The sequence below is a fragment of the Puma concolor genome, chromosome C2 (assembly GCF_028749965.1).
Source record: "Puma concolor isolate L17-30 chromosome C2, mPumCon1.1.hap2, whole genome shotgun sequence".
In the NCBI taxonomy this organism is placed as follows: domain Eukaryota; kingdom Metazoa; phylum Chordata; class Mammalia; order Carnivora; family Felidae; genus Puma; species Puma concolor.
The window spans coordinates 65,927,916-65,950,873 of record NC_141675.1 but is presented as its reverse complement, the minus strand read 5'-3'; the positions used below and the strand labels follow the sequence as shown (position 1 = coordinate 65,950,873).

Genomic DNA, 22,958 nt, shown 5'->3' with positions numbered 1-22,958 from the left:
GAAATAGGTCTTCTCCACAGCGAATTGTTCGTTTTCATATTGCATTCACTGAAGGAAATGGTCCTTCAGTGGGGAATTGGCTATTGCTCAGCTATTAAGATGTTCAGAACAAAATGTGTGGTGCCCTTCTAACAAATGTTCCAGACGCTTTGCAGGCACTTTGAGTCACCGCCTCAATCCTAGATTCATCTTACCATTTCTACTTTTTGCCATTGTTATCTTTTATCTTTTTGTGTGCTGTGTATGTAATGTGGTAGGGCAATAAATATATTTATCACAAAGGTCTATAGCCCTAGCTTAAAATAATTTGTATTAAACTTAATCTTGAACATAATTTGACTTTGTTCTCATAGTTATAAAGGTGTTTTGGGGTCTTGTATTGCCTTAAATTATTATATATTATGGTAAGGAAGATGGGAAGATCGGGTGCTGAAGACTGATTAGTTAAAATTCTTCTACTGAACAACACTCTGGGAGATGGGGGTGAGGAGGTTGTGGGTGTGGGGACAGGTGAGAGGAACACATGGGGAAAGAGCCTTACAAGAAAGGCATGTCCCCCAAAGCATGTAAACTAAAATATGGCATGATTTTCAGCAGTTGGAAGAGGCCTTGCTGAAGAAATGGAAACCCATTTGAACTGGATACGAGGATCATTCTTTGGTTAAAACACAGATTTATAATCCTAACATTATTTGCCTCTACAATGGAGAGTATTCACTCCATCCTAACAACGTAAACGCTGTGCATTAACGTTCAAACTTTGAATTCACCTACAAAGCACATCTGCAAAACTTAAAAATGTTAACAGAATGTGACAGAATGTAACTGCTACCATCTTGACACCATCTAGTTAATTTCGGCGCGGCCTGTTTAATGCTCTCCACCTGCATCACCAGCCCCCAGCGTCCTCCATGAAGGCCTCTGTCCCAGGGCACCTGCCACGACGGAGCCCCAGACGCAGAAGCGCGCCCACCATCTGCACTACCTTCTCACCTCCAATGCCCAGGACTTGGGGGAGCTGCATTTTCACGTCCAGAACTCCGGGGCAGGAGGGTACGAGGGCTTCCTCTGAGGGGAGAAGAGCCACCGAGTAAAAAGAATTTAATGTTTCGCTATAGGTGAACAGGATGTGTGGGGAATGAAAAGGAAAAAGAGCGGTAAGGCCTGGGGCGGGGGGCAGTAGATATGACCGGGTGGAAGGCAGGCAGTCATTCTAAGAGCTTCCTCTGTGGGAAGAGCTTAATAATTAATAGCACAGATATTAAGGCCATCCCAGCACTACCACTTATTAACTTGTAACCTTGTGCAAGTTACATAACTGCTCTGTGCCTCAGTTTCCATGTGTGAAAATGGGGGAAATCATCTTGATTTCTTAGGTCCAGTGTGAGGATAAATGAGTTAATGAGGTATTTAGAATGGGTCCCAGCATACAGTAAGCACCCCGTAAGTTTAATATTATCTACAATCATTGGGAATTAGGAGATGCTGTTCCACCTGGTAGAATAAAGAAATAAAACCAAAATAACAACTGTTTTAAAGTGGAGGTGGAAGCTGGGGGCTTACGTAGATGAAGTACTTCTCAGCCTGTCAGAAGTTCAGCTGATAAATAATGCCTAAAGCTGACAGTTGAAGAAACAGCAGTGTTTTCTATTATTTAAAGTTAGGGAAGTAACCATTAGAAACACTAAAACCAGAAATAGTATAAGCATTTATTATTTTTTAATCAAGTAGAAAATTATACAGTTCTTTGCTTAAAAAAAATAAAGTTATAATGAATTTGGCATGAATTAATTCTAGGGAAGTTGAAACCACAAAAGCCAAACAAATCAAGCTTAATCTATTCTTTTGCAAATGAATTCAGCCTGGCAGATTTATTTGGAAGTGAAAAATAATCTCGCAGCCTACAATATTTTCCCAGGTCTCTGCCACACTTTCCCAGGGTTATTTCCAGCAACGCCACTCCTCTTGGCAGCGAGGCTCAAATCCTGGGGAGGTACGATATTAGTGCCTTATGTCACATTTTCAAACTCTACGAAAATGATCCTGGCCCGCAGCCCGATTTCATCCAGGCTCCTGTGGCTGCTCTTCTAGCTTCAGCATGTGGAGGCAGTGTATGTGGATGGCTGAAACACTCCCTCCGATGGATTGCTACAGAGGTTATCAGCTTTCGCACTTCTTCCAGGCAGGCGATCAGCCAAGCGGTTTCCATCAGGAACAACAAGACTGCTCTCTGGACCACTGCACATGTCAGAGCTGCTCCCTTTCTCTTTGCTTTACCTAACGCTCTTCCGTACGATGTTTACAATCTGCATCTTCCTATGGCACATCTAACAGGAACATGTTCAATTTATACCTGCTGAGAGGAACTAAAACCCCAAAGGTATTTAGACATACACTGAATGTGGTTATTCTTCACATCAGTGATATAGCTGGTGCACTTTCCCCGATATACTGGAACAATTTCAAGTTAGTGAGCATCTGTTACCTGTCAGGTTCTGTGCTAGGAATTGACAATCTAGTTTAACAGATAAATTCGACCCCCGAAAAGTAACAAAATTTAAGTACTGTGATGAAGGCAAACAAACACAGAATGCTGCTAGAACATGCAGAAGGGGAACTAACCTAGCCTGAGATATAGAGTGACAAGGAAGGCTTCTTAAAGGAGAGGATATTTCAGCAAAAAAGGAGAGGGTGGGCATTTGAGGAAGAGGGTACAGTATAGATAAGGAGCCAGAATAAGAGTGAGGAATGTTCTGGGAAGGTTTCCTAGAGGAAGTGGTGAGTGAGGGACCTAAGGAGGTAGAATGGGGGCAGATCATAAAGGGAGGACCAATGTAATATGCTAAGAAGCCTACATTTTTCTGGAAGTCTCTAGCAGAGACATCACAACGTTTTCAACAGGCTTGGGAAGATTACTCTGGCTCTAAAGGATGGACCATAGAAGGAGAAGAAAAATATCAGTGAGAAGGGAAATCAGACACTTCCTAATCTACCTCAAAACCCCTCTGTCTTACTGAAGCCATTCCTGGAGTATGTGCTACCTACCTCACTTCTGCCCCAGGCCATTTCTGAGGCTTTGTGGTGTCAAAATTGCTAGACATTCATGCACATGCTGCCTGGAACTGCTGGAAACCTAACCTAAAAAAACTGGGGATGGAAGCAGAGAAATCAATGCTTCCCCCTTTCACACAACAAATAAAATTTTTTCACTTTATCAAGTGGCCAACTTGATAAAGCAAACTGTGTTGGCTTTCCCTCTGTTTCTTCATTGCTACTCCTCAAGACAAACCACCTCAAAAACAACAAACCTCCCCCCCTCCGCCCCCACCACCACCATCTTGAATACAAGTCTTGTTCCACATTGTGCTTTTGCGGATCTGAAGCTAAGAGTGGATTAGATTACCACATAAATCCAGGAGAAAGTCATGTATGCCTGAAATAAAGCATAACAGTTGGAATAGAGATGAGGGCATGGATTCATTTATGAGACCCTAAGGATGTGGGATCAGCTGGCTGACTATGAAGAATAAGAGAGACAAGCCAAAACATAGGATGATTCTCAGGTGTCTGGCTCAGGTGATAGTGTGGATGGTAATGCCATTCACAGAAAGCTGTAGAGAAAAAAAAACAGTATTACAGGGGTGAAGGAAGGAGAAGAGACCTCAGATTTAAAACTACAAAGTGTGAGATGGTTTTAAATCAGGGGATGTATTATAAATAGATACAGTTTTATAGATACATGGACATAGATGTAGGGATAGAGATACATACGTACATACATACATACACACACAAAATAGTATAGTGTATGTAAGAAACAAAGAAATAAGAACCAAAGATGGATTATTTGGGGAGCATCTACATATAAAGGATGGGAAAAGATTATTTTATGCACTTAAAGAGATCTGTTGAGATGTAGCTCAACAGGTAGCAGGGAAAAAAGTAGTGACACAAAAGCCAAAGGAGGAAAGCCTTTTTATAAAAGGAGGGAATGAAGCATTAAAAAGAATAAAGTATCTAGGAATAAATTTAACCAAGGAGGTAAAAGATCTGTACACTGAAACTACAAGACATTAATAAAAGCAGCTAAAGAAGATTCAAATAAATGGAAAGATATTCCATGCTCATGGACTGAAAGAATTAATACTGTTAAAATGTCCACTCTATCCAAAGCAATCATAACATAACGCAGTCTGTATCAAAATTACAATGGCATTTTTTTTACAAGAAAAGAAGAAACAATCCTAAAATTTATAGGGAACCACAGAAGACCCAAATAGCCAAAGGAATCTTGAAAAAGAATGGAGCTGGAGCCATCACCCCCAGCCTCCAATTTCAAACTATATTACAAAGCTACAGTAACACAAACAATATGGCATTGGCATAAAAACATACATTGCTCAATGGAAGAAACGAAGAGCCCACAAATAAACTCATGCATATGTGGTCAATTAACTTACAACAAAGGAGCTAAGACTATACAGTGAGGAAAGGACAGGTTCTTCAATAAACAGTGTTGGGAAAACTGGAGAGCCACATGTAAAAGAATCAAACTAGACCTCTATCTTCAACATACACAAAAAATTAACTCAAAATGGATTAAAGACTTGAAAGGAAGACCTGAAACCATAAAACTCCTAGAAGAAAACATAGGTGGTAAGCTCCCTGACACTGGTCTTGGTAAGGCTTGGATTTGATACTGAAAGCAAAGACAACCAGTAAAAGCAAAAATACACAAGCTTTGACTACATCAAATGAAAAAGCTTCTGCACAGCAGAGGAAACTATCAACAAAATGAAAAGGCAATCTAATGAATACAAGAAAATATCTGCAAATCATGTAGCTGATAAGGAGGTAATATCCAAAATACATAATCATACAACTGAATAGCAAAGAAAGAAAACAATCCAATTAAAACTGAGTAGAGGACCTGAACAGACATTTTCCAAATACATACAGGTGGCTAACAGGTATAAAAATGTGCTCAACATCACTAATTATCAAGAAAATGCAAATTTAAATGCAATGAGATATCCTCTCATACCAGTTAGAATTGGCTATTATCAGAAAGGTAAAAGATAACAAGAGATGGTAAAAATGTGGGGAAAAGCCAACTCTTGTGAATTATTGATGGAAATGTAAATTGGTGCAGCCACGATGGAAAGCAGTATGGAAGTACCTCAAAAATTAAAAATAGAACTACCATACGATCCAGCAATATTAACCACTTCATTTTTTCAATTATGAAATGCTTGTTTTTCTACAGGCATGTCTAATATTTTTGGCTTTTTAGTTCTTTATAATCCACTTCTAGGTGAGTCCCTTATCAGCTATGTGTATTGTGAACATCTCCTCTGTGACTTTTGCTCTTAATGATGTCTTTTCAGGACAAGAAGTTCCTAATTTTTTTTTTTTTTTCAACGTTTATTTATTTTTGGGACAGAGAGAGACAGAGCATGAACGGGGGAGGGGCAGAGAGAGAGGGAGACACAGAATCGGAAACAGGCTCCAGGCTCTGAGCCATCAGCCCGGAGCCTGACGCGGGGCTCGAACTCCCGGACCACGAGATCGTGACCTGGTTGAAGTCGGACGCTTAACCGACTGCGCCACCCAGGCGCCCCAAGAAGTTCCTAATTTTAATGCAGATTTATCAGTCTTTCTTACTATAATTATCTTAAACATAGTGACACATTTGAGCAACATTTTCCAGCCCGAGACAGATTAAGATACTCTCCTATATTATCTAGTAAAATTTTTATAGTTTCACTTTTCATATTTACATCTCTAATTCCCTTGGAATTAATTTTGTATAGAGTGTGAAGATATTAGATTTTTCTCTTTAAAGACAAAAGATACCTATTTTCCTCAGCACCATTTATTGAATAATGTGTTCACTGTGTTCAGTTTTAAAGTGCCACTTTTGTTAGTTTATTGGTTTTCAATTATGATCCATTAATTTATTTGTGCTCAGTGCACTGAGCCTTCCAATATCTCGCTGTCTTGACTACTAGTTATTTTTGTGAAATGTTTATTATTTTGAAGGGGGGTAGCAGAGAGAGAGAGACAGAGACACAAAATCCCAAGCAGTTTCCATCTATCAGCACAGAGCCCAATGCAGGGGCTTGATCTCACAAACTGTGAAATCATGACCTGAGCCAAAACCAAGAGTTGGACGCTTAACTGACTCAACTATCCAGGAGCCCCTGATTATTAGTTTTATAATAAACCTTGTTTCTGATAGAGTAAGTTCTCTCACTCCTTCAACTGATTGGTCATTCTTAACCCTTGGTATATGCACATACATTCTAGACACAACTTGTCATTTACACACCACAAACACAAACCTGTATTTTGATTGATTGGCTTAGATTTCTATCAATTTCCCACACCTGGAGATTTCCATATTTTTCTTTTAACCTCAGTTATATACTAAAATTATTTTTAAATTATATTTCAGCCTGGCTGGCTCAGTTGTTTAAGCAACGAACTTCGGCTCAGATCACGATCTTGTGCGTTCAAGCCCTGCTAAGGCTCAGTGCTAATAGCGCAGGGACTGCTTCAGGATCCTGTCTCCCTCTCTCTCTCTTTCTCTGCCCCTCCCCTGCTTGCATGTGCTTTCTAAGTAAATAAATATTTCATAAACGTTTAATTTTTCTATTAGAAGGACACCCACTCTGAATGTATTTAGTCATATTGCCCAAAAGTCCTTAGTTGGAATTTTATGAAGAACAGTGGCTGAATTTTACTAAATGACCTTATAGAAAATATTGATGTCATTTTTTTTTTCTCCTATAAACTGTCAATAAGTCATACTGGTAAACTTCCAAATGTTGAACCACATTTGTATTCTTGAAAGAACACTATTTGATGCAGTAAAATCCCTAAAACAATTCAAAAGTCTCTTTAGCATTAATATTGCAGCCATCTAGGAAACTGATTCCCATTTTGGCTCCCTAATGGTACTGAGTTGAGATATAAACTTGAATCAAACTGTTTTAGTCTAAGAAGGCTAAAGCAATAGATGAGGATATATTCAGATTTCAAATCAATGTAATGCACCATTATCCTGTAATCATGTTGTATGTCACATGACTGATCCTTCTTCCTTCAGTCAAGAGAAGTATGTTCCATTTACCATGATCATTATGTCGATCTAGACTTACCATGTTTATTAATCAGTCCAATGGTCATATATTTGGCTGGACTGTTATTTTAATTATACTTCTAGACTTAATTGTTAATAATTTATTTAATTTATGCTTCTATATTCATAATTGAAATTAATCAGTACTTCTCTTTCTTACATTATCCTTTTAAAACGTTAATATAAAGTTTATGTTAACTTCACAAAATGAACTGCATAGCTGACAATCTTTTTTAATTCTGCAAAGTATGACTATTACTATACATTAAGTAGTCTTTAAATGCTGGCACTCAGCTTTAAAATCATTTGGAATTTGCATCTTTTTTTTAGCAGTGCATATTTAACTTGTGCTATTTATTGGGCCATTAGAATTCTCTACTTCCTCTTGAGTCAACTTTGGCTATACTTTGTCTAGGTCCTCCAGATTTTCAAATTTGTTATAGAGTTAACATTTTCTTACATCTCTTTCATAAATGTGATTCTTTATTGTTATGGTTCTATGTTTAATACCTCATGTGGAAAATTATATGGTGTAGCCTGCAAATACAAGAATAGATTAACATTACAAAATGTATTACTGTAATGCAACTGATTAAAGATCACTAAATAAAACATGTTCTCAATAGAGAAGGAAAGCTTAATTATATTTAATATCCATACATGATAAAGCATCTTAACAGATTAAGTATACAGTCTTTTTTTTTTTCATGTTTATTTATTTTTGAGAGAGAGAAGAATTTCGAGCAGAAAGAGAAGCAGATGTGAAGTGGGTTCTGTGCTGACAGCCCGATGTGGGGCTTGAACTCACGAATCATAAGATAATGACCTGAGTTGAAAGTGGATACCTAACTGACTGCACCACCCATGCACCCCCATACAAACAGTCTTTAATTGATAACGGGGATATAACAAAAATACTAGTTGTAGAGCAGGTATCATGAGAAAAACTAGAGGCATTCCTTTTAAAGTTAAAATTAACTACCTGCTAATATTTTGCCAGTGTTCATCCAATATGTTTCCAACTTCATGCCTTATCTCAGGTTATTTTCTCTCACTGGAAACACCATACTTTTGGAGGGAATCACAGCTCCATTTCTAATAAAATGATAAAAGCTGTGTAATTTCCGCCAGAAAAATGCATACATGCACATAAACACAAAATTTTATATAAACTATCATAGGATTCACTACACCCATTCTGCAAAATAGATTCTAGATTAAAAGCTGTCATCCTACATAAAGCTCAGTAGATGTAATGGTCAAAAATATTAATGGAGAAAGGAATAGGCAAATAAATACGCAAGCAAATATATGAGAGCAGAGGTAGATGCAAGCATTCATACCGAGCTATGAAAATCTGTGTAAAGGAATTGTTTAAAACATGAAACAAGATATACTTGAGTTTTAAGTATTTATTTACAAAGTTCTTACTAATACACTGCTTTTAAAATATATCAATAGTCATTTACTATTTAAAAATGGCAAATATGTGGCACAGAAAAAAATCTATATAGTCAGTTATACTAATAAAGGAGATGATTGAAATTGTTAAATGACAATTAAATGTTTGCAGTACTCCCTACAGATAGGAACTAAAAGTGCATTTATTCATAGGAACTTGATTATTTTGTTATCACGGACTATAAAACAAAAACAAAAACAAAAACTATTGTGAAAATTAACATCAGGGTTTGAAAAATATTTTACAACAGCAAATAAATGTATTTTGATTTTACATTTAATTATAGGACCAAAATAAAAGGTAGACCATACACATACCTATGTATTTTACAGCAAATTAGTAAAACTGGTGCCAACTTTAGAATTATTTCATAAAAAGTATAAACACTCTATCCCACAACTTCTCCCATGGTCTTATCCTTCACAATAAAATTTCACACACTATCAAACTAAGTGAAGATTTGCTAGTGGCTAAAATCACCGAAAATATATGGTCTCTGAAAAAGTTATAAGTATACCCTAATATCATGTTTGACAAAATATACATTATTCTTTAATCTTTCTGTCCTTATCTCAATTTGCAAAAGTATTTTGAAACAATCTCCTTTAACCATTATTCTTATTAATAAGGGCAAATCTTTAAAAATCCACTCTAGATCTCGAAAACACTTGAGAATAAAATAAACTGCAACAGAAGCAGTTAAACAACTATTTCAAATAGCACATGTGAAACAAGTCCCCACTATTAATCAGGAATCTGTGGTTTTTTATCTAGTAAGTACTGTGATATCACTTAATTTCTTCACAAATTGAGATACACAAATAGGTATTTCCAAAAATTCATTCATTGACACTATATACAAAGAGATTCACAGCGGTATTTCGCATCCACCAATAAAATTTATTTACTGTTATCAAGTTGCAAAGCTACTAATATCGTGAATAATTTAAATTATTGGTCTTTGAATGAAGGACTCGAGGGAAGAGAAAAATTACATCAAAATCAATATAATTTTTTACATGAATTACTTAAAAAAATGTAAGAGGTTAACCTTACACTTTAAAGAAGAAAATCAAATGGCACAGTTTAGTGTTACCTACATTCTTTCCAGCTTTCCCCAAGTGCTAATGACAAGTACCATTTAAGTCAGTTTTTAAGTATGAAGTGTTTATAAGTTGCTCTAAATTAAGATTTTTTAAGCTTCATATCAAATGAGTTGTAGATCGACTTAAAGTATGACTTCTCCTTTCAAAGAAGGAAGGCAGGCTGACAAGGGAGGGTGATGGGATACCCTGTAAAAACAAGACAAATATTTTATACTTAAAAGTTTTCTTTTAAAAAAGTATAACACAGTTTAGGATCATGCATATCATTTTAAAATTAATACAATTAATTAAAAAACATCTGAAAATTCTAAACTCTTCAAATAAATAAAAGAATTTAAATTAGGGGAGGGGGATAGGGAGAAAACATAAAACTATTTTAGCATTCTGAAAAAAAAATGGACTAGTTAACTACATATTAACTCAAATGGAATAGATACTGGCTTACTGCTGGGAAGGTACTAAAATAACTTCAGGTTATTTTAAAAGTTTATAAATTAGTAAGTTTTTGAGGTAAAAAAAACAAACCCTAGTAGTTTCTTCTTAATCATAAAGCAAAATTCAGAGGAGTGAAATTACTTCATGAGAAATAATTCTCTATGATTAAAGGTCATACACTCCTAGAGAGTCTGTATCATGTGCACAACCCATACATAGGTGTGTGTGTGTGTGTGTGTGTGTGTGTGTAAGTTTGCTCCATATAAAAAGCAAAATAGCAGCACTTCTTATAATAGAGATTAAGTTACTAAGCTATCTAAACTTATGGTTTCAGAGGTCAAAGTTAAATATCCTCAGAATTTTCAACAATAACAAAAAAACATGCACAAGAACAGCCAAAATCTAAGAGTGCGTGTAAATCAAAATGAGTTCTAAAGAAAGCTACTACTTTATTTTAACATACCATATGAATGGCTAACCATACTAAGAGTCCGCAGGTAGCTGGCTGTAAGTTCTCATCAACAAGGTAGTAAAATGTAGTGCTTAAAGAGCTGGGTTGGTAAAGTACTGCCATTCAAGTGATAACAAAGATGATTTAAGTAGATAGTATAAAAGCTTACTTTATTTTTAGGTGAAACATTTATGATATGCCATATTAAAAAGCAAAATTTTATGTAAGTGCCATAAATCTAAGATTAAGAATAAGATTTGGAATAAAAATCCATTTTAGATCACAATTATTACTATTCTTTAAAACGATCATTTTCATAAACAGGAAAATTTCTAATGGGATTGACTTTTTTCTGGACTTAAGAGTAAATTACCTACCAAAAAATATCTTTATGTGTCAATACACCTAACACATAGCACAAACTCTATTAAGCCTAACCTGTTGTGAATTCAAAGAAGGTATAAAGTTGTGAATTCAAAAGTCCCCACCCACCTAATAAAGATTCAATGAAGAAAGAATACTTTCTTTTTTCACAAATACACATTTCAAATAGCTAATAAGCTCACATTAAACTTCACGAGGCTTGTTTCCATTACTGGCTGGCATATCTCCTAATTCTTCACAAATGTCAAAGATGACTTGGATAGGACTTTTTTGCAAATTTGAAAAATCAACAGTTCCGTCTAGTATCTCTGAAAAGCTAGCTTGTGAGGTAGAATGACGTATAGATCAAAACCAGGAGTTTTGAGAGCGCCCACCAGTAGAGTTTGAGCACTGTACATAAGCATACTTAGTAAATCCAACTGTATTGCTTGTGGAAACAAAATGGGCAATCTGTTAGAACAGAAATAAGCAATTGAGAAGAGGACATGAATGTCTTAAAGATATTTTAGGTACTTCTTATATTATCTACATAGGAGTGACAAAATTATAAATAATTTTCTAAAAATTTTCCATAAAGTCCAATTATATTCATTTGAAGAGAAATGTTTATAATAGTTACTATAGATGCAGGAAGTAAACAAGGGATAGTACTTTGGCCTAACTGTATTTTGTCCATTTTAATTCATTTTCATTTATCAAATTTCTTTGCACAAATTTATAATATCAGGCACAACTTCGCTCCCATTGGAAGGCTAACCTTCATCCAAAATTTTTATAAACATACTCATAGATTCAACTGTAAGTCTTTGATGTATTAACCAAGACTTAATTGGCTTTAAAAAAAGTAAGAATTATTGAATATTATGTACCTTATCTATAAATTTTATATAAGAGGTGACCACTCATAAAACTCTAGACCATTCATGATGTGCCAGGTACTGTTCAAAGCACTTCTCATATATTAACTTATATAATCCTTGCAGCTACTACTTTAAATTCATCTTACTAATAGTGAAATTGAAACAGAGAGACCTTAAATAACTTGCCAAAAGTCCTACAGCTAGCAAATAGCTGAGCCAGGATTTGAACATGTGAGTTCCAGAGTTCATGCTCTTAACCACTATTCAAATTGCCTCTCATATAAAATCACATCATACATATATGTGTGTGTATGTGTGTGTATTTAATCCTTATAATAGCACTATATGGTTAAGTACTATTAACCTCTTTTTTTCTCAGCTGCAAAAAGGAAGATAAGAGAACAAGAAACTTGCTGAAGGACACACAACTAAGAAGTGACAGTCACTTGGGGCACCTGGGTGGCTCAGTTGGTTGAGCGCCAACCTCAGCTCAGGTCATGATCTCACAGGTTTGTGAGTTTGAGCCCCGGGTCGGGCTCTGTGCTGACAGCTCAGAGCCTGGAGCCTGCTTCAGATTCTATGTCTCGCTCTCTGTCTCTTCCCCTCCCCTGCTTACGCTCGGGTACTCACTCTCTCTCTCTCAAAAATAAAATAAACATAAAAAAAAAAAAAAAAAAACAAACCACCTTAAAAAAAAAAGAAGTGTTACTTGCTTTTATTAACCTTAGTAGGTTAGATCAATAATAATTTTACAAACAACAAATACATCACTCACATACTTAGAATGTTAGAAATGTCCCCAATATTAAATATCAAATACATCTAACACCACTAGAAATTTGAATTATTCAGGAAAAATTTAAAAATATACACATGAATTTAGAATCCATATCATCCTTCAGCTTCAGAGTTTATATTCTACTCGTCACAGAACTAGGTTTTTAAAAAAAACCTCTAGGTTTAAAAAAACCCCTCAATCTCCGCTATCTTATTGGAGCCAATCTACATAAACAGAACCATCATTATTTACATGAGTTAAAGTGATGGACTCATTAAAATAGGTTTCTTTTCTGAGAGATTTTTTAATGTATCTCAATCCCAATAAAATTTCATATCAAACTACACTCTATATCTCTAGTTCATTAAGTGAAGTTTTTCTCAGTTACCTTTACCCAATAAACAAGTTAGAAGTTTAGAGATTAAAAAAAAAATGGAGGTATTAACATTTCCATCTTCAAAAAGTTAACAAACTGCATACCAACTCCATAAATGTGAGTAAGTCATTTAGCCCATTAGATCAAAGTCACTTACTGCTAATGATGATGTGCTAGACAGACGACTCATTACATGCTTGTCATTGCTGGAAGGACTTCTTCCCTCCACTGAGCTTTGGGATGTCATGAGGGCTCTTCGCAGAGCTCTTTTTGGAGTTTTGGAGAAAGAGAACGCTCTTGTAACCTACAGTTAAAACAAGTTACAATTAATTAAGCCTAATAAATTAAGCCTAATAAATCTAATATAACTGGTAAGAACATAAACAAAGCCAAATACACATGAAGATTTTCTACAAAGATTATATGGCAGAATTAGAATCTCTTTGGACAAAACAGTGAAAAGTTGTGGTAGTACACTGTAGACTATTCCATTCTGCATTCATAAAGGACCATAGTTGATGGGAGAAAAAATGTAGGAGGGAAAACAGGGTCTGCAAAGAGGAGAAATCTGGGTTTTTATCTGATTTTGCTAAAATTTACTCATGAAATCTCTAACCCAAGGCCACATGAACCTCGATTTATTTATTACAAAGTGAAGGAGCTCACTGAATCATTATTCAGCATGTTTATCTACTATATATCATACACATTAAATGCTTGGAGATACAAAGATAGTTAAATAAAGGAGAAAGCCTCCCCTCAAAAGCAAACAACAGAAAATTGTAACTTTAGCAGATGATGGCAGCAAATTTTGCTTAAAATATTATAATGCTAGTTCTACTTTTTAAAAGCCCATTACCAACATTCTTACATAGTCCTCAACTCTGATAAGAAGGGAAGTGATCTTCATCATTAGAAGACTGAAACATACGTAAGGTTAGGAATAGATCCGAGGTCTCCTGACTCTGTCATGTGCCCTTTGCTGAAAAATATCTGAGACAATATTTAAGATGAGTGCACACATATCTGCATCTAAGCCACCATCAGTACATTTCTACTGAAGCACAGGTCACAGAAGTATCACTATCAATGGAAGGGATAACAAGCGCTATAGAACGTGCTGAAATAAAACTTATTACCTCTATGGGCCATTTCCTAGAACCAAGAAAACAGCTCTGCTATACAGACTCTCCTTACACTGATGTCTGTGGCAATATAATTTTAATATACTCTGAAAAATACATCTTGGAGACATATTAAATAATAAGCTCACTATGACTCACCTTTTTTGAAGTCTTTTTTATTGCTCTAGATGCCCTACTCAATGTACTGTCCATATCTTTAGTATTTACTTCAAAGGATTCTGGATCAGCACTGTAAATAAGATTCTCCTGTTGAAAATATAACACTTTTTATTATTTTAAAATAAGTAAGTAAAATAGAAAATAAAAATACACGACTGTTTCTAAAATCAAACCTTCCATATATATACACATGGAAGTATATATAAATGAAGTTACTCAAGATTTTTTATATGCTTCACATAATTTCTACTCTGAAATGTACTAATTTAAGGATAGTAAAAAATTAGCATTCACTAAATGAAAAATTCATTGCAAGGACCATGGACACCAAAGCAACTGGAAAAAGAACTCAGTATAAAATCTTTTTAACAACACTAAAACCAACAAGCTAGAAACTTAGTGGACAAATGTCTAAGCATAAAGCCTGCTGTAAAACCAATATCAAAAACAATTTTCTTGAGATAATCTATCTAAAATTAAAACATAGACTTTCTCCTACGTTTTCCTTTCTTCCTCAATTAACATCTAGGTAGATTCTAAATTGGAGGTTCTAAACCTGTGATCAAGAGCTCCTAGAAGTGGCAATGGATAGAAATCAGGAGGTATGCAACCTCCCTGAAATCATGTGCAAATCTCTGTGTATGCATAAATGCAAAGGACATTTTTCTGAGGAGTGGGCTCATAGCTCATGTTACATTCTAAAAGGAGTCAAAGGGGCGCCTGGGTGGCGCAGTCGGTTAAGCGTCCGACTTCAGCCAGGTCACGATCTCGCGGTCCGTGAGTTCGAGCCCCGCGTCGGGCTCTGGGCTGATGGCTCAGAGCCTGGAGCCTGTTTCCGATTCTGTGTCTCCCTCTCTCTCTGCCCCTCCCCCGTTCATGCTCTGTCTCTCTCTGTCCCAAAAGTAAATAAACGTTGAAAAAAAAAATTAAAAAAAAAATAAATAAATAAAATAAAAGGAGTCAAAGATTTCATGTAAGAACCATTGGTCAAAATTAACCTTAAATGAGACAACTAATCTGCAAGTAACCCAAAATATCACTTGCTCAAATTACATTTGGGCTTTTCAAAAAAAGCAGGTTAGACAAAAAGGTTTTGCATATTTCTATACCAATTTGCCCTTTAAATTTATAAATCTAGGCCATCGGCAAGTTCCCCCGCTAATCTAGCACTATTAAGACTATCCTCCAGCACTGTCATTCTGTGGCTAGAGAGACTCTTATACAACCCTGTGAATATTGGTTTTTCAGGAAATGTTCTCATCTACAAAATGTAGAAAATATCTAGTATAATTAACCCACAGGAATCATAAAACGAGATAATGCATAGTAGTCCTTTGAAATAAAATGTTAAGCTCCTTTACAAACAGCCTTAAATATTATATTCTACAATTATAAATGCTTGCTTTTTGGCTCTTCACCACTGACACCCACATAGACAGGCTTGGTTTTGCCAAACTTTCTTAAAACAAGCAAATCCACCCTGCCAGCTCTAGACCCTCTCATTCCACTTCATCCATTTGCTAATGAGTCCACAGCTTATCTAACCCCATTCAGGTAACCGTGCCTTTTTTTATTTTTTATTTTTAAAAAAAATTTTTTTTCAACGTTTTTTATTTATTTTTGGGACAGAGAGAGACAGAGCATGAACGGGGGAGGGGCAGAGAGAGAGGGAGACACAGAATCGGAAACAGGCTCCAGGCTCCGAGCCATCAGCCCAGAGCCTGACGCGGGGCTCGAACTCACGGACCGCGAGATCGTGACCTGGCTGAAGTCGGACGCTTAACCGACTGCGCCACCCAGGCGCCCCTGCCGTGCCTTTTTTTAAACGCACAACTTTTTTTCTAAGTTACAAAAAAAAAAAATCACATCTATTATAAAAAATTTGGAAGAAAATTTTAAAAATAAAAATTTCCACAAATGTAGTGACTGTTTGCTATTAACATTTAAACATACTCCTTACATATATTTTTCTATATGCACGAAATGTTTTATTTTAACAAAACTGGAGTCATTCTATTCAGTTTTATATCTTGTATTTTCCAATTCGCTGTATGTTATTGGTTTTTTCCATATCATTGGATACTCAAAGAAATTACTATTAATGAACAAATGATAAAAGTCTCTTCTGATTAGATGAGAATTAATTTTATTTCATTATTTTTGAACAAAAAGTGCCTTTACTTTCTTCTTGTTAAGAAATAAATATAACAACATCAAAAAAAATACAATACTTAGGAATAAACTTAGTCAAAGAGATGAAAGACATATACTGTAAACTGTAAAATGCTGCTGAAAAAATTAAAGACATGAATAAGTGGAAAAACACCCTGTGTTCATGAATTGGAAGATTTAATATTAAGATGTCAATACTACCTAAAGCAATCTACAGCTTCAATGAAATTCCTACAAAAATCCCAATATTTTTGCAAAAAAAAAAGTTCATTCCAAAATTCATACAGAATCACAAGGGACCCCAAATAGCCAAAACAATATTAGGGGGAAAAAGTACAAAGTTTGAAGTCTTAAATTTCTTGGTTTAAAAACCTACTACTGTAATCAAAATAATATGGTACTGTCCTAAGAAACAGAATAGAATGGAATGAAACAGACTAGAGAGCCCAGAAATGAACCCTCATATAATATGGTCAAATGATTTGACAAGGGCATCAAGACTATTCAACAGGAGAAGGACAGTCTTTTCAATAAATGGTGCTGGGAAAACTAAATATCCACAAGCCAAAGAATGAAGCTGGATCCTTATCTTACTCCATATACAAAAATTAACTTGTAATGGATCAAAGATCTAAATATAAGAACTAAAACTACAAAACCTTTGAAGACAAGGAACACAGAGGTCAAAATTTTCAAGGCACTGGATTTAGCAGCAGTATCTTGAATACAACACCACAGGCAGAGGTAACAACAACAACAAAAGCCAGAAAATTGGATTTCATAAAAACTGGTAAATATGCAGAAGACACCATTCAATATAGGAGACAGCAACCCACAAAATGGGAGAAAATGTAAATCATATATCTGATATATCTGAGAAGGGATTAGTATCCAAAATATATAGCAAATGCCCAAAACTCAACATCAAAAAAACAAATAACCAGATTCTACATTCACCACCTACATCTCCATTTTCCTATAGGTTTTTGAGATGGTTTCACTTTCAACTCTTGAATCTACCTATAAACTTATGTAGATATAAGTTTAGGATATACATCTAATTTTCCCTAAGCATTTAACCAACTATCTTATCATCATAGGTTAACAATCTTATTAAATTGTTAAAGTACTACATTTATCATACAATAAACTCTTATTTCAGGGACATGTATCCTTTCCATTGATCCACCTTTAATAGTGCAGTTGTGTTCGCATCATTGTAACTTTAAAAATATAATGTAATATCTCATCAGAGAAGCACTGTTTTTTTTTTTTTGTTTTTTTTTTTTTTTGAGAGAGAGAGAGAGAGAGAGAGAGAGAGCGGGGTGCAAGTGAGCAAGGGCCTGGGTGGGGGGAGGGGGGGAGAGAGAGAGAGAGAGAGAAAAGAGGGAGAGGGAGAGGGAGAGGGAGAGGGGGATGAGGAGGGAGGGAGGGAGAGGGAGGGAGAGAGGGAGGGAGGGGCCGGTCTCACCCAAAGCAGGGCTTGAGCTCACCAATTCAGGACTCAAACTCACAAACAGTGAGATCTTGACCTGAGCAGAAGTTAGATGCTTAACCAACTGAGCCACCCAGGCACCCCTGTTCTCTACTTTTCTTGTTGTTGCTTTTTCTTTAAAAATTATCTTTGGAATCATTCTGTCAAAATCCAGAAATTTCCTGTAGGATTTTATAAAAACTATAATGAATTGACATCTTTATGCCAGCCAGCATTCTCTTTCAAGAACATAATGGATTTCTCTGTAAAGTATATCGTTTTCTTAACATAGGTTTCATTCATTTCTTTTAAGGCTATTCCTAGATTTACACTAAAATTTCCTAAATCTACACACCAAGCTTTACTGGGAAGTGGGGTCTCCATTTCCCACACTTTCTAGTAGGTTACTGCCAGCATAGAGAAAACTATTGATATGTGTGTATTTATTTTTTATTTGGTTACTTAAACTAAACTGTTACAAGTTCTAATACTTTTCAATTGGTTCCTGTTAATTATCTAGATAATCATTTGCAAAATAACTCTGAATAGTAAAATATCTTGACAACCCATGGGAAACAAAGCAGTCGGGACTGTGATTCAAGCTCTGCCTATCCCCGAGTCTCCCCCATCCTCATTCACATACACCTGCAAGGCTCTGCATTATTAAGATTTCCTACATCTTATAGTAGAGGGATCACATTTCCTACACTGCTGTACATATTACACCATAAACTAAGCACAGCTGTCACTTTAGTTTTATAAACTTGATTTTGTTCTCATTTCATTTTCAATTTTAGTTTCATTTCAAATTGGTTTTCATTCAATCAACAAATGTATATTAAAAGCTATTTGATAGAAGCCTTTTATGTCCTAGATACAGAGACAAATTCAGAAAAAGGATGTTTTGACACAAATATATTTTCCTTCATGATGTTTTGATTTCAAAACACAAAGTAATTCATCAATGCTCATGCTAAATTGGTCAGCCTATGACATTTTTTTTAAAAATTAAATGCTGAAAAATACAATGGAATTAGGTGGGACACAATTAGAAACAGTAAGAGAATTAATTTAATAAAAGTGGTTACAAAACTAACATACATATCAAAGATTAACCTGCATATAAAACTAGAAAACAACTTAGCTAAAATATCTCATTTATGAATAGAATTACAAAGAGAAAATTACCTAGGAATACATTTAACAAGAAATGCATGTGTCTACACTTGTCTTTCTGGAAAGAGGGATGACAGTATCAAAAGTGGCACTGCTGAAAATAGTGGGACAGGTGCATATGTTTTACACTTTCCTCTATTTAATGTTTCGTTATGTGCAAATATTACTGTTCAATTTAAGTTAGTAAAACTCATAATATGAATATAAAACTAAATACTGGTAAACTTTAATTTACTCATTGAATAAAATTTTTAGATGCATAATGTATAATGTATATATAAAGAAACTCAACTCCAAGTGTGTTTAATTTTGATGAAATGCTTTTTTAATAATAAAAGCCCCTGAAATTTAAATCCCTAAGCAGTTGCTAACAAAGAAAAGAGACTCTCGGTCTTTCCTGTTGCTATCTGAACTGTTATTAAGTATATAATAACCCCATATGAACTGAAGAGAGCAGATGGCTTCATATTTCATATTCAATTACTTCTGATTTGTTGAGGGTAGATATGAGGTCTTTCACATTTCTAGAAGGCTCTGGGTTCAGAATGGCTGAAAGGGTAAACATCTATGTAGTTCTGGTGGCTGAGAAGACAATATAGCTGTTTACTAAGATGTAAAGATGAAGTACTTCTTTTAGTTCTCTCTCCATAGAGGAAGGTAAATAGGGCAAATCACAGACAAAAACTCTAAATAGGGGAAACTTGTTTTCAATATTCCCAAGTTTTTTTTCCTATTACTCTCCTTTTCTTATTAATAGTTCCCATTCTCTCTTCCAAATATTAAAAATTTTTACTCTAGGGGTGCTGTTGCAACCTGGCCTTTCGCTCAGTTTTTCCTTTCTTGCCCCCCTGAGCCTTGCAGACCACCGCTTGCACAGGAGACTGGGCACTGAGAGTGGTTAAAGCCACAGGGAAAATGGTGGAAAATTCACCATCGCTATTGCCAGAAAAAGCGATCTGTGGCTTTGTTCTTTTTTAAGCTCCCAATTTGGCTTCATACTATATATTATATAGGATTTTATTCCCGAATCTTGGCTAAATTCCTTAGACTTACTAACCTACTGGCCTCAAAAATATTGTGCAGTTGCACTGCCCATCTACCTCTTTATTCCTATAGTAATTGGTTATGTACACTTACTTGGAATAAACATGAGAAGTATCTTTCTACTCAACTCCATTCATACAATCACAGATAACTATGCTAAAAACCAAGGGCAGAAGAAATACCAAGAAAAGGCTATCCCAGCATTAAGATATATTCCATGGGGCACCTAGGTGGCTCAGTCGGTTAAGCTTCCAACTCTTGGTTTTGGCTCAGGTCATCATCTCATGGTTTGTGAGTTCAAGCCCTGTAATTGGCTCTACGCTAACAGAGTGTGGAGCCTACTTACGATTCTCTGTCTCCCTCTCTCTCTGCTCATCCCCTGCTTACTCTCTCTCTCACTCTCAAAATAAACATTAAAAAAAAAAAAAGAAAGATATTCCTATTAGTAAAGTAAACCAAATGTTCTTTCTTGCAGCCAAAGAACTTTATGCCAAAAAAGTTAATTGTACGTAGACCAACACCAAGCAGGTATTATGTTTTTGATGTATTAATTTTGACCATAATTATTTTGATTCTATTAATACCCAATGTTGAAATGTAAGAAACAAGTTGAACTTCTCTTAGATTAATTTCCATTAATATTACAAACGTTCTAAAGTATTAGTTATTAACAGAATAAATAAAATATTGCATCACCATATACCAGATTTTTTTAAAAAATAATTATCAGTAAAAGTAAGAAACCCCTCCCCCAAAAAACCTTATTCTTCTAAATCTCCAAAATTATACCATAACAAAAACTAATTTTTAATAACATACTAACATAATTCTAAAAACATTTCATGATTTACTCAACATAATAATGAGCCCCAAATCCACATGTACCTAAGACTAGTTCTGAAAACAAATCTGCGAAGTTCAAGATTAGAAAGTAGTAATGGAGGCTTTCGATTAAGATGGCAAGAAGTAGGGAGACACTAGTCTTGTCTCGTCCCTCAAAAACAGCTAAATAAACATCAAATCACTGCGAACACCCAAGAAATCAATCTGAGGGCAGAGAGCAAACATGTACAACTGGAGGAGAAAAAAAATGCCACATTAAGAAAGGTAGAAGCTGTAGAGAGTTGAACTGGGTAGAGAGAGAAGAGCTGCGGGAACTGCAATGGGGAGGAGGCCTGATCACAGAGAGAAGAGCAAGAGAAAAAGAAAGAGAAAGAAGAGTGAAAGTGCACATAGGGAATTTCACAAGAAACACTCTTCTCCAAAACCAATGACTGGGAAAAGGAGAGGGGCTGAATACCCCCAGTTTTCATAAACAGTAGAACATAGAGCCTGAAGTTTTGGATGTCTGCACCATCGCCAGTGTTGCACCTGGCAAATTTAGCCATGTTCCAGTAGGAATGAGGTCAGAGACCTGGGAGTGGGCAACGTGCTCTGAGGATTCCGAGTAGCACAGGGAGAAGCAGTTCCCCTGCCTGGAGTGCATTTGGGAAAGGTGGCATGGCCTCTCTGGGAACAAAAGACCCAGGAGGTGCCACTGAGCTGACCTGTTCACTAACACTGGAACAAGAATGCTAACTGGGGGCAGCAAGCCTTGGTACCAGCTTTCAGCTATGCTTTATCATAAACTCCAAACTGCTGCGCAGTGGTGCAACTGATTTCTGGAACAAGCTGGACCTAGCCACAGCGAAGTGAAACCCTCCCCCAAAGGATCAGCATGGGTCTCCAAAATTTGGAGCTCTGAAACCTACCTATGTACCTGAGATAAAATACAGACATGCTGTGCTGCCTGGCAGGTGGACAGCTCAAAGGCAGGCAGGGTGAAGGCGGGGATCTGGTGGAAACCGGGACACGAGACAGGAGATTGTTCTGTGAGGGCTTCATGAAGAGTGGCAGGCTTGAGCTCCCTGCTCTGGGGATGAGCCTATCAGGCTGCCTATCAGGACTGACAGACTTCAGTGAGCAAATCAGTGCCACCAAGTGGAGGCCAGGGCCGCTTACACCACTAGGGCAAGCCACCTGAGAGTCAGCACAGCAGGCCCCACCCCCAGAAGACTGGCACAAACCCCTCCCACACACCAAGTCCGCAGATCATAGAGTGCTACAAAGCTTCAGCTCTAGGGGAAAAAGGATATAGCCTCCTTTGTTTTTTTTCTTGTTTATTTTCTGCGCCTTCCCCCCCCACACTGGCCCTTGGGATATGGAAAAGGCAATTTTTTTTTAATTTAGTTTTTTTTTAGTTTATACATGGAAAAAACATCCTTAACCTACAAGGGAAGACAGATCAGGTTTGCAGCATATCTGTCACAGAAACTGGGCAGGCCAGAGGGAGTGGCAAGATATATTCAATGTCCTAAATGGGAAAAATATGCAGCCAAGAATACTTCAGACAGCAAGGCTATTATTCAGAATAAAGAGATAAAGAGCCCCCCCCCCAAAAAAAAATAAAGGAGTTTGTGACCACTAAACCAGCCCTGCAGGAAATATCAAAGGGGATTCTTTGGGGAAAAAAGAACTAAAAGCAACAAAGACTAGAAAGGAACAGAGAACATCACAAAAAACACCAATTTTATGGTAACACAAAGGCACTAAATTCACATCTGTCAATAATCACTCCTAATGTTTTTTTTTTAAATTTTTTTTTTCAACGTTTATTTATTTTTGGGACAGAGAGAGACAGAGCATGAACGGGGGAGGAGCAGAGAGAGAGGGAGACACAGAATCGGAAACAGGCTCCAGGCTCCGAGCCATCAGCCCAGAGCCTGATGCGGGGCTCAAACTCACGGACCGCG

General features: G+C 36.2%; 1 protein-coding gene and 1 pseudogene across 6 annotated transcripts in view; one reads left to right on the top strand and one right to left on the bottom strand.

Moving 5' to 3' along the window:
- Window positions 1-7,760: 7,760 nt before the first annotated feature.
- ECT2 (epithelial cell transforming 2) overlaps window positions 7,761-22,958 on the bottom strand; it is a 114,734-nt gene continuing 99,536 nt past the window's right edge. For 5 of the 6 annotated variants that reach the window (XM_086674727.1, XM_086674726.1, XM_086674728.1 and 2 more), the window contains 3 exons: window positions 14,280-14,389; window positions 13,154-13,300; window positions 8,542-9,898 (listed from right to left, as the gene is read on the bottom strand). In XM_086674727.1, the coding sequence (XP_086530853.1) occupies window positions 9,809-9,898; window positions 13,154-13,300; window positions 14,280-14,389 (347 nt within the window). In that variant the 3' untranslated portion in view covers window positions 8,542-9,808. Of the gene's footprint in view, window positions 8,240-8,541; window positions 9,899-13,153; window positions 13,301-14,279; window positions 14,390-22,958 lie in introns of those variants that run through there. The other variant, XR_015240127.1, reaches the window with a different exon arrangement.
- On the top strand, window positions 20,038-20,425 carry LOC112849370 (phosphatidylinositol N-acetylglucosaminyltransferase subunit P pseudogene; annotated as a pseudogene).